General features: G+C 28.7%; 2 protein-coding genes across 2 annotated transcripts; both read left to right on the top strand.

Annotated features, from left to right (window-relative positions):
* The first annotated feature begins 5,454 nt into the window (after positions 1-5,454).
* On the top strand, positions 5,455-6,799 carry LOC105646926 (sugar phosphate exchanger, putative (DUF506)). The gene is made up of 3 exons (XM_012232878.4): positions 5,455-5,730; positions 5,834-6,059; positions 6,136-6,799. The coding sequence occupies exons 1-3, from the start codon at positions 5,491-5,493 to the stop codon at positions 6,549-6,551; spliced, it is 882 nt and encodes a 293-aa protein (XP_012088268.1). The 5' UTR covers positions 5,455-5,490; the 3' UTR covers positions 6,552-6,799.
* A 3,038-nt stretch (positions 6,800-9,837) lies between these two features.
* On the top strand, positions 9,838-11,035 carry LOC105646925 (transcription factor bHLH162). The gene is made up of 3 exons (XM_012232877.4): positions 9,838-10,082; positions 10,260-10,601; positions 10,706-11,035. The coding sequence occupies exons 1-3, from the start codon at positions 9,882-9,884 to the stop codon at positions 10,847-10,849; spliced, it is 687 nt and encodes a 228-aa protein (XP_012088267.1). The 5' UTR covers positions 9,838-9,881; the 3' UTR covers positions 10,850-11,035.
* The last annotated feature ends 1,409 nt before the right edge of the window (positions 11,036-12,444 follow it).

Below are 12,444 nucleotides of genomic sequence, written 5' to 3'. Positions count from 1 at the left end.
TTATTTTAATTAACTTTATATTTTTTGCCGAACATCAAAACACAAAGACTCTATTATTTTTTGGGTTTCTTTATTTACTTGAGTTTAAATTGCAATTTAAAATTTAGGGATAATATAATTAAATTACGGTATGGTAAAAATTAATTACTTTGTTTTTAACCATAGTAAAAGAAAAATCAAGATCATGGCTTTGGATTCTTATTGATGGTTTATTTGACTGGTTGGGATCAATTTAGTGGAAGAATATAAAAAGAAAAACGTGTTTGAAATCGTTCTTTCCATGTTCCCTCTTTGCCATGTCTTACCATATGATATGAACGTATATGTGATTGATTTGATGGAGCATCACACGCTTTGCTATCCCATTTCATGTTTCCCCACGTGCGCTTTTGGGTCAATTTCTAAGTGGGGGATATGAGTGCAAAAGTAAGAAGACTCATGCACAAGTCTTATTGCAACCATTTTAACTTTGAAAAATACAAAGTCTTTCCTAAACTTTTTTTTCGGTTCAAAAAAAAAAAAAAAAACTCAAATTTTGTTTAATTTAATTTCCTTTGTGGCTTTTTTTATTATTATTATCAATTCCACCTCCGTCTAACAATTAATAAAAAACTATTATTTTTTTGAATTAAAGAACAATTATATTAAAAGTCTTCCTCACAACATCAATTTCACGAGTTAATCCTATAATTACCGTGCCATGCGCTTCAATCACTGAAATAAATTATTTTAGAAAACAAAAGTAGAGATAACATAGATTCGAGGCATCCAATCCCACGGTCACGGTCAATTTAGAAGAAATGGATGAAACTTCAAATAAAAAAATAATAGAATAAAAAGGGAAAAGAGAGAGCTTTAGCATTAAATATACTAAATTAATCATATTGATAAGTCTTAATGGGTATAGTAAACTAGGTCATGTGTTTTTTTGCATGCCTTGTCACTATATAATGCTTAGACAAAGAGATGATGATGATGAAGCTTCCCATGTATTAATTATAGTAATTAATGGGTAATTAGACTTATTAATTAGTGATTAGACCACTCCCTAAATTTCATTTTCATGATGTTCTTTTTCTTCTTTTAAGTGGGTTTATTATCATTTCATCCCTCAATATCTAAATATTATATAAAGATAATATAGAAATAATTGTGACAAAGAAAAAGTTATGAATAAAAAAAACACGAGTCATCATCCTTTATGGAAAATTTAGTTAATTAATTATTTCAAGTTGCAACACTTTTATAGGTTGTTTTCCATTATAGTCTTCTTACATTTAGAAAAACCATTATGACCTTTTCAATTTTAAATTATTATATTTAAAAAGAGTTTTATTGAAAGATTAATTAAATTTTAATTAATGAAAACATAGCAGTTTGATTAATATATTTATTGATAAAGAAGCATATTTAGGATAAAATAATAAATTTAAATATTATTCATGTCTAAAAAAGAAATCAGGACAACAATTTGAAATAGAAAGAATATTATAATAATACATTAAAATAAAAAAAATCATAAAATTAAATCCAACCACATCACCTAGCTAACAACTAAATGGTTGTCTTTACTAAATTGCATATGCATATTTAAACAACTCCTCTAATATATGTGATTCCTAGTAATTAAAAGATTTGTTTTGGACATCAAAGTATGATTTGTTCATGAATCTTAATTATAATAATTAGTAACTAATATATATATATATATATATCCTATGTTTCCAACTTGCTTCATCATGTCATTCTTATTTCATACATAACTTGTACTTAGTGTGTGTAAATAAAGGCAACTATGCCACTACAAGCACAAAATTTGTTTCTTTATTTCTAGTTAAGTTTGCTTACATCTCCTTGACTCTTTTTTTAGGAAACTGAAGATGTAACCTTTCTTCGAGTCAGTCATATAAAGAATGTAAACGTTTTTAGATCTCTCAACAAATACGTTTTTTAAAATTAAACTTATATATTGCATTTTTAGCTCTCTCGATAAATAAATTTTTGAAAAATTGAATTTATGTTCTTATTCTTATGGAGGTCGATGTTGTTTATCATCCCAATTAATATTATTGATTTTTTTTTACTTTAATTATATGTAGATTTTCATTTTTCAATATTGTTTAAAGAATTTGATAAGAATTTAGGAGAACAAGACCTCAAAAAAACAATTAGTTAGGTGTAATTAGCCATTATTAAGACAAATGGAATTGTAACCTTCTAAGGATAAATAAGAAGGCAAAAAGCGAAGAAGGTGGGTTTCTCAAGTGTACCACTTAATAATAATAATAATAATAATAATAATAATAATAATAATCCATATTAGTCTCAAACAAAAAAGTGTTTTGAAATTTACTCATAGATCTTTGTCAACATCAACATCTGTTTAATACAATAACTTGATTTTTACTTTACTATTTGGCTTTTCAGATCATACCAACAAGATTTACTCATAATTATTTATTAAAAAAATTATAAATTGGTATCTAAGCATATAAAGATTTTTATTTTCAAAAACTAATTATCATGTTCCTAATTTATAAAAGTGAATAATTTGATAAATTAGCATAATTGAAGATATTCATATCTTCCCATTCAACAAATAAAAAAAAAAAAACAATAACAAAATTATAAATGGCAACAAGTCAGTGCCTTAGTGTGTCGGTGGATCCATACTGTAATTGATATTAAAAATTGACTTAATGCATAAATTCACTCATGAATTTTACAAGTTTAACCTTGTGGCACCTTGAACTTTGCGGATGATTCATCGTGCATTTAAACTTATAAATTTTGGTAATATTACACATTTTCGACACTAATATCAATAATTTTTAGAATTTTTAACTTTTATTTACAAAATATCAACTTGATATATAATTAATATGACTTTCAGAACAATCATTTTCATAAATTTTAACTTTTTAATGAGTATTTAATTAATTTAATTTTATAAATTTAAATATTTAATAAAATAATTTTGAAAATTAAAGTGTTTAATGGATGTAATGTTATAAGTTGAAGTGTTTGATGAGTTAAAAAAAATTAAAAATGCTATAGAGTTAAAAAAAAAAATTTATGGATGAATTTATATATTCCACGGTTAAAAATTTATCATTTTCATATGATAAATGCTACTTTATTTGAAGCTGTATATAAAATATAATTGCCCACTTGGTGGGATGCATACCTAGTCTGCTAGTCATACCTTATTTCTTTTTGGCATCAAATAATCAATCTTCGTACCTAGTCATACCTTATTCGAACCAAAAATACTATATTCAATTGTTTCGGTATATGAATTTCATCTATATACTTATACACAAGGAGCAAGTAAGTTAATTATTTTCAGAAATGATACGTTTATAAAAAAAATATTTCATAAATCCAGGATATAGAATTTTTTTTTTTTTTATAATGGTTAACAAATGTTGGAAAAGGAATTATTGGTGGTGGAAATGGTTTTATTAAATTAATTATGGCTTGGATATAATTACTTTTTTTGAACAAGTTGTGGTGTCAATAAAATAATTTCTTGGTAGTTCCACCTATGATTCTTCCAATATGTGAAAAGCCAGTTAAATCAATTAAAGTAAGATCCGGAAAATCTTTCTCTATTATATTTATTTTGATATAACCATGAAGCTCACGTCAGGATAATGTATAAGTAAATATCGTTTTAATAATAAGCGAGTTCAGATTTCGAATATTTAATTTTGTGAAATTCATTAAAAAAAATACAATTATTTTCACTGATCCCACCATATATTAATATCCCAACCATAAATAATTGTAGTTCCGTTCAGAATATGCATGTAAGACATAATGACGTATTGATACAAAATTAGAATTAAGTACTTATTTCTTCTATACAAAATTATATATGGAAACTGTAATTGTCAAATCCAGATCTTATACGATATATTAAGTTCAAAATTGATCAACAATGATTACTTCAATTTAGGAGTGGCCAAAATCCGGTTTTCGGAACCAGAACCATCGGTTCCGAACCGGAATCGGAATCAGTCCAAACCAGAACCAGAATCGGTCCAAACCAGTTCAATTTCGGTTCCACCAGTTTTGGAATCGTGAACCGGCGGTTCCAACTCCAGTCGAAACCGAAGGTTCTAGTTCCATCTGAAACCAACCGGAACTATCCAAAATCGGCTGGAATTGGTCCGAAACCGACCCGAAAACCTGCCGGAACCATCGATTTTGGAACTATTGAGAAATCGGAACCGAAACCGGAACCGTTCGGTCTCAAACCGTAACCAAAACCGTTAATTTTAAGTTCGATTCCGGTTTCAAATTTTTTAGAACCGGAACCGTCGGTTCCGAAACTGAAACCGGCAGATCCGGAACCCTAACCACCTCTACTTCAATTCTTCAATAATTTATCATAATTTAAATAAATTAAGAAAATATAGTCAATTGACAAATTTGAATAGTTTTACTAAAGAAGGTGAAATACCCGAACGGATGACTCTTCGAAAACGGTATGAATAAATATTAAAATAGCGATGCAGCAATCTGTTTTGTATTGGGTGAAACAGTGGCCTGGATGGCACTTGATGAGAGGCTGAGCCCATCGGAATGTGCCGTTCCTAATCCTGTCCTATTACCAAAACTAGATTCCAATTCCATCCCCTTCGACTTGCAAAATTGTTTCATATTTTGTGGACAATAGCACATGCAACAAGCTTAATTCATTTTTTATATTTTGATTTTCTTTTTGTTTGTTACTTCTCAAAATTGAAATACAATAACGAAAATTATACTTCTTTCAGCGAAAAAAATAAATTATATAATGAATCGGTAATTTTAGACAAGATATTTAAAATAGAATTAATAGTACATAAGTATTTGCTAATATATAGAATTAGTATTTGTTATAGGATAAGTATTTTCAATTTAGATATCCACGTTCAGATATTTATTTTTTTAGTTTATATGCAGATACCTCTCATCCGTTCGATTAAATCTAATTATTTTTATCTTACATCAGACACGTTCGAGAAAAACTCGTGCATATATCCATCTTTCAATATTTAAGGCCACATATGAATATTTATGACACTTGGCAACTTTTAGATGGTTCATGCTTTGATTTTTATTATAGTTGGCCCCACCAACTCCCAGGATTAGGATAAGCCTCGAACATTTGGCCTTTATTAACGTAATTATTCTAAGAAAAAAAAAAAAGAACAAAACATCATAATCTGATAGTAATAGAATATTTTGTATATATCCAATAGTTATCAACCCAATCAATTATTGGGTAAGGTGACGTGGAATATAGCTGTCTTTAAAATATATTTAATCAATGTCCAATGCATTCTGCCACCTAAGCAAAATAAACAGACAACCTTCCATCTTCGCGGCGCCTCGTTCGTCCATTTAAGACAGGTTGGTCCCACTTGATGACTCAAAATCTTACTATAAATTTGGTCTCATTTCTTTGTGATCACTGGCCAGTTCAAAAAGCACATTTGAATGGCTAAAGTCCTGACCGGAAAACCGTTGATGAGTGACTGGGACTGTCGGAAAATTATTGAATTTTCCGACCAACAGGTAAGTTTTTCCGATGTTGTTTTTGGATTCTTAGAAGAAGAAGAAGAAGAATCACCTAAGATTTCTTGCAACTCCATTGATTATATTGAGGATGATGAAGATAATTCTTGTACTGTTGAAGGCAATAGAAAATTTTGGGAAACCCAAAATGAACTTCTTAAGGTAATTTATTTCTTTTAATAATTTTAAAAAAATTATAAATAAATATTTAAATATTGAATTATTAATCTAAATTTGGTTTCGATTTTCTTTTTAATTTCTTTAGGCAACATTATATAGAACTAGTTCCTTCGAAACAAAAATTCGCCAAACCACAAAAGACGCAATTAGGGAAATTAAGCAACTAGGGTTGCATTGCCGGTGTCACAATCCGGCCACCGGAGAGTGCCGGAATTGTTTGCGTAAAGAGATTTCATTGAGGCTTCGAACCAAAGGTTATAATTGTGCCATTTGCAAGTCCAAGTGGAAGAGCTCTCAAGAAATCCCATCAGGTAATTAGTATTAATTTAACCATATAGTAATAATTAATTAACTGGGATATTAACAATTTTTCCTTTTGGTTTGTAGGAGAGCATACTTACTTGGAAGTGATAGAGAAGTTAAGTTCCAAGAAAGGAGAAGTAAGAGTGGTAATTGAATTAAATTTTCGAGCCGAATTCGAAATAGCAAGAGCGAGTGAAGATTATAATCAACTGATGAACAATTTACCAGAAATATTTATTGGAAAAGCAGAGAGATTAAAGGCCTTAATCAAAATATTATGTTCAGCTGGAAAAATGTGCATGAAGGAGAAGAAAATGCACTTAGGTCCATGGAGGAAGCACAAGTATATGCAGTCTAAATGGTTAGGCACGTGTGAGAGGACAACAGTACCGGCGGTTCCATTGCCGGTGGGATATTCCGACCGGCCGGCCAAGCCTAGAGCCTCCATGTTAACTTATGATTTGCTGGACACTTTGCCTGTCTTGCACTACTACAGTTAAAGTTTTGTGACGGTTAAAAGAAAAAAATAATAAATTTGGATTTTTTTTTTTTTGAGTTTTAAAAATAAGAGTATGGTGTTTGCAAAATGCAAATTATGTATGAAGGTGAAGAACTTGTGTGAGAGGAGTGTAATAAAACGGAAAAATGGTAAGAATTGTATATATGAGAATTGATTAAGTGATATTATTTATTATTATTTATCCAAAAAAAAATCATTTATATATTTCATCATAAAAATTTTCATCGATTTAGTGAGAGTAAAAAAAGATTCACCCTTTATATGAAAATTTTTATGTCATTTTTTACTTTTAATTTAACCTTTGAAACACTTCAAACTCATAAAATTGTATTATCAAATATTTTAACTAGCAAAATTTTTCTATTGAACATTCAAATTTATAAAATTAAATCAATTAAATATTTATTAAATAATTAAAAAATTTAAAGATTATTATTTCAAAAGTTATAATAACCACAATCAAATCAATATTTTACATATAAAAGTCAAAATTACCAAAAAATTATTATTACTAATATGGAAATATATATAATATTATCAAAATTCATAATTTTAGAAGCACCGTAAATCTCCTATCAAGTTTAAGGTGCTACTAAGATAAGAACTTTTAAGTTCAAATTAATCTCCTGTATATATAAATTGGGCCAAGTTAATTGGGCCTGGACCTCCTTCTGTTGGGTCGGAGGTTGACTTCCATCAATTCAGCTTGGATTATAAATCAAACAATAAGGAATTAATTTTAAGGATGTGTTTGATAAAATTAGTTATTTTAGTAACGTTTAGCTGTTAGTTGTTTAAGTAGTTTTTTTATGAAAGCTAAAAGTTAAACGTTACATAAGTTAATTTGACCAGTATTTTTCAGTATATATTAAGTTTAATATAATTTAATTTTCCATTAATTTCAATAATAGGAAGATTTATGCTTGTAACATTTTAAAAGGTTGTTAGCCAATAGGCATGCATGGGAATTTAAATCCTCCTTATAATAATACTTCCTGCCAATAACTACACTATTTTTTTTTCTTTTTTTTTAAATGTTGAAGCAACTTTGAAATCCCCGAAAAAGTTGATGAAAAATAAAAAAATATCAAAATTAATCGAACGAAGATAATATATTTTTTTTACTCGTAAAAGAATAATTTTAATAACGATAATAATATTTATAAAAAGAAAAGTGTCCAACACGTTGAAATGTTAGTGGGATATTTCGTGGCATGGGAATCAAAATTTTTTTGAAAAAAAAAAAAATTTAGCAGTGAAATTATTCGAGCAAAAAATGTGGCAATTTTTGGCAATTTCCATGAAATGCAAACAAGAAAACAGACAAAGACACGTGTCTATCCCACGTTGTTTGTTGCAAGATAACGGCAAGAAAGTCAAACAGGTATTGGACCAGGTCACCAGGCTCTTAATTTGGTCATGTCCGTATTTAATAGGGCGTGTAATGGAAGTCAAAGTCTTTGTTGGTCAATTATCTGGAGCCGAAATTTGTACAGTGGATTCCAATATGAACGACTTATGGGTTTGCTGTGTGGTTTAAATTTGGAACAAACGTACGAAACGAAAGCAAAGATTTTTAGTGGGCTAGCGTATCATCTAGGAAGTTGCTAAAAAAGTAGTAGCAAATATTTGGTGATAAGGTTAATCAATTGGTCTTAATTATAATTTAAAATAACTATGATCAATCCGCTGTTAATTCGACGTTGAATTCACACTGAAATAATTTAATTTGTTAGTTAAGCACGTTAGATCTTACACTGATGATCGCAGGATCGAACATTTGAATTGATATTTTTAAAAAAATTTTAATATAATCACTCGGATTCTGAAAAAGAATTATTTCTTGTTACACCTGGTACCAAAAGAACAAAAAAAAAAAAAAAACACATAATAAATTCTTAAATAGTAGTATTAGGTTTTTGATCTTGCTTTTATCGTATAATTTTGATATTTTTCAAATCAGATTAAAACACAAAAGGGGTTCAAATAGAGAGCAAAAATTACCTTTTTGTTTAATTATATTAAGTATGCTCGTTGAAATAATACCATGATAGAAAATATTTATCTAAACCAAGTTCATGACTGCACCTATAAATTAAACCAATTTTATAAAAATTGTTTCTACTTTATCCCTTTTCTTCTTAATGTATGACCCCGTTTCAACAACAATCTCATTTTCATTGATTTGGTTCGCAGATAGAGCTATAGAATCGGTCTAGACAAGTCTATTGCTACTGATTACGTATCTAGATAAGTCTATTGCTGCTGATTACGTATATATTAGGGAAGTGTAACTATCCTTGTAATGGTTGAGGCCTAATTAGTATTTCTTTGTGTTTTTCCTCACTTCAATTCCTTTTCCGGTCAATGTTTTCTTTATATGTTAGACGTGTTTTGCTGGCTAAGTCAACGAAATGGGAGCAAGATTTTCCCAAGGAAGCTACAAAAAATGCAAGTCCTTAATCATTCCAGCATCGACTAATTAATGTGCTAAAACTACGTTGTAGGTTATTTTGCACCTTTTAAAGTTATTATTGGACATACTAATTCTTACCTCCTCAATTTCAGCATTTACTAACTTTTTATTTTTTTTTAACACTTCATCCTTTTCTTTTCCATATTTGCATTTTCATTTTTTACATCTCCAACTGAGTAATGACGAAAAGGGCGAAATTCGAACACAATTTTTTAACACTTCATCCTATTTCATCTCTATTATTTATGTTTGTCATGCTGTTATATCATTTTATGAATTTTTAAACTTTTTTCATTAAACACATATTAATTAATTTTGGTAAAATATAAGAAAAAAAAAAAGTTAATGAATACAAGGATAGATTACTTAACTTAACAAAATAAAAAGATAAAATAGTTATTTTATTGATAGAAAAAATATAAAAAATTCATAGACGAATATAATAATATCATGTAAACAAAAAATAAATATAGCATAATGTATTTTTAAATATACAGGATTAATATATAGATTTTGTTGAAACATAACAATAAAATCATAATCACAATTGTAGGGTTGATACCTTAACTATCCTGTCTTTTATCTTGATAGAATCAAAACAATCTTTTTTCAAAGGGTGAAATAAAGCCATGTGGAATAAAACCGTAACAGTCTAAAATGGTGGCTGCTGCTGATGAATGATAGGTGACGTTCACTAGATGACGCCTTCTTCATTGCTTCACTCACTTTCTTTGCCTTTTTGGCTTTTTCTGGTTTTGCTTCAGGTGTATATATATATATATACAGAACTAGAGAAAACAAAAATGAAACATCTTTACATCTGGCAATTCTTTCATGGGAGACCTAGCTGTACCCTTTAGAAGGACTGTAATGGAGATGGGTACTAACAAGTCTTCTCCAAGAACGAAGATGCTTCAAGGTCAATCTGCTTCTTCAACAAAAACAGAAAGAAAGGTCATAGAGAAAAATAGAAGAAATCAAATGAAGACCCTTTTTTCCAATCTTAATTCCCTCCTTCCTAAAGAAAACGCCAAGGTTCTTTCTCTCCTTCTTTAAACATTAATTATTATATTTTTCTTTCTTCCTTCCTTCCTTTCTCTCCTTCCATGTGCATGTAGTTTGAATTTCCTTACCTGCACATTTATTTCCTGAAAGATTACAAAATGAGAAATGAATTTTCTTGTGAAGATTTCTTTGAATGTTTGGTTACAGGAAGCACTGCCATTACCTGATCAGATAGATGAAGCTATAAACTATATAAAAAGTCTAGAGGCAAGGTTGAAGAAATCCCAAGAAAAGAAAGAAAGGCTATCAAGCAAAAAAAGATCATTTTCAGATTACAGCAATTCTTGTGAATCTACTTCAACCTTAAAAGCACCTCAACTACAAATCCGAGAAGTGGGTTCTGCTTTACAAATAACTTTGATAAGTGGGTTAGACAACCAGTTCCTTTTCTGTGAAATGATTCGCATTCTTCAAGAAGAAAATGTAGAAATTGTTAATGCTAGTTTTTCAGTTGCTGCCAGTTCAATTTTCCATGTAGTTCATGCACAGGTAAACTAAATCACTATATATATATATATATGAACGCATATACCAAGATTACAGTTGGGATTTTATATATAATTTTATAACTGATCTGAGTTTTTTCTTATCAGATGAGGGAATCTGATTTCATGTTTGGAGGTGCAAAAGTATCTGAGAGACTTAACAGGTTAATCAATGGATCGACAAGCGAAATAGAGTTAGAACCAGAGTTATGGGATTTCAATGATCTAAATCCTGAGACATGGGGATTCTAGTTTTGAATTTGGATTTCTTGAATCCATGAGAAGAAACTTTTCTTGGGTTGATTGTAGGGTATAATGTCCTATATATATATATATATATATATATATATAGAGCAAAGAAGCCTTGTTGTAATTTTAATAATGTAGGCAACCAGAATGCAAATTTTACAATGAAATGATGTGCATCTTTTAAACTAACTTCTTTAGTTTCAAAAAATTATCTGATCTAAATATTGGAGGCCAAAGAATAGGTGAAGAGTGTTGTGCTATTTTATGTTAGAAACTATGAAAAAATATACATAAGATCATAACTAATTTAAGACAGGAAGTTTGAGTTCAGCTTTTCAGCCAACATCCAGGAGGGAATATTCAAGAATCTAGATAAAAATTTTTCATTTCTTCAATATCTGACATCTTTATTCTCCAAATCTTCGTTGTCTTCTGAACCTTGTTGTAGGAAATTGAGGAACCCAACAAAACGGGAGATGAAATTACATGGTCAGTTCTTTATCTTCTTTGTGGTATTTTCCAATGTAGGATTTGCTCATGTTTGGATTTCCAACATCAATGTAAAATCCACCTCCTCCCTAAATGCAATTCTTTCATCTCCTTCATTAGCCTATAGAGAGGAGGATTCAGGAGCCTCGGCCTATTTTTCCAAGTGCATCGTCAGACTTAGAGGAAAAAAAAAAAGGGCAATTAAGAACACATAAATATTTTTTACACACAATAATCCTATCACTAATAGAAATTATAAGAGTTTAATTAGCCCTTGATTTATTTGTTTTTCATTTTCTAAAATCTTGGATGTAATTTCGCAGCGGGATAATTTTTTTTCAGATATTCATCGTAATATAATTTTTTTTTTGAAAATTATCATAATATAATTTAATAAATTTTCATAACAGATTTTGAAGCTTGGGTATACACCTTACTCACATATAACTTTAAGTACTAAAATTTTTTTCCTTTCAATGGAAAATGGATTTAAATCTCTGAACTCTAAGAGATTACTTATCCTTAAATTAATCTTATATCTTTGCTAATATTCAAGCATATAAAAAATGTATAATAAAATTTTTAATATTAATTATATTTATAATGGGTGAAATGTAAATATTTTTAAACAAAAAAGTATATTCCTAAATATTTATTACCAAAACTATAAGATATATTTCATTTAAAATCTTAATAGTTATACTCGAATGTTACCTAATTATATAAATCTCTATATAGCTTAACTATTATATTTTAGACTTATAAATACACGTGTATACACGTACTTGTTCAATGAATTAGAATTTCAGAATAAATACAAAAAAGCTCACTATATATATTTTTATGGAAATGAAATAAAGTTTAAAATAAATATTATAATTTTTAAAAATTGATGGAAAGTCCACAGCAAGGTTAAGGATTATGTTTTAAGCAAAAATATGTTTTGGATATCACCTTGATATTTCAATCAATCAATTGTTAAAAGTGAGTCAATTTAGAAGTCTCTTTGTTCAACACTATAAAATAAAGTTCAATAATAATTATGAAATACAAATTGAGATTTAAAAAAAAAAAAAAATTTCAATTTTGCCAAACAAAAAGCTAGTCTC

The sequence above is a fragment of the Jatropha curcas genome, chromosome 3, assembly GCF_041381405.1.
Source record: "Jatropha curcas cultivar XTBG-Jc1 chromosome 3, XTBG_Jcur_1.0, whole genome shotgun sequence".
Taxonomy (NCBI): domain Eukaryota; kingdom Viridiplantae; phylum Streptophyta; class Magnoliopsida; order Malpighiales; family Euphorbiaceae; genus Jatropha; species Jatropha curcas.
The sequence above is the reverse complement of the archived record's forward strand: the minus strand, read 5'-3'. Positions and strand labels throughout refer to the sequence as shown.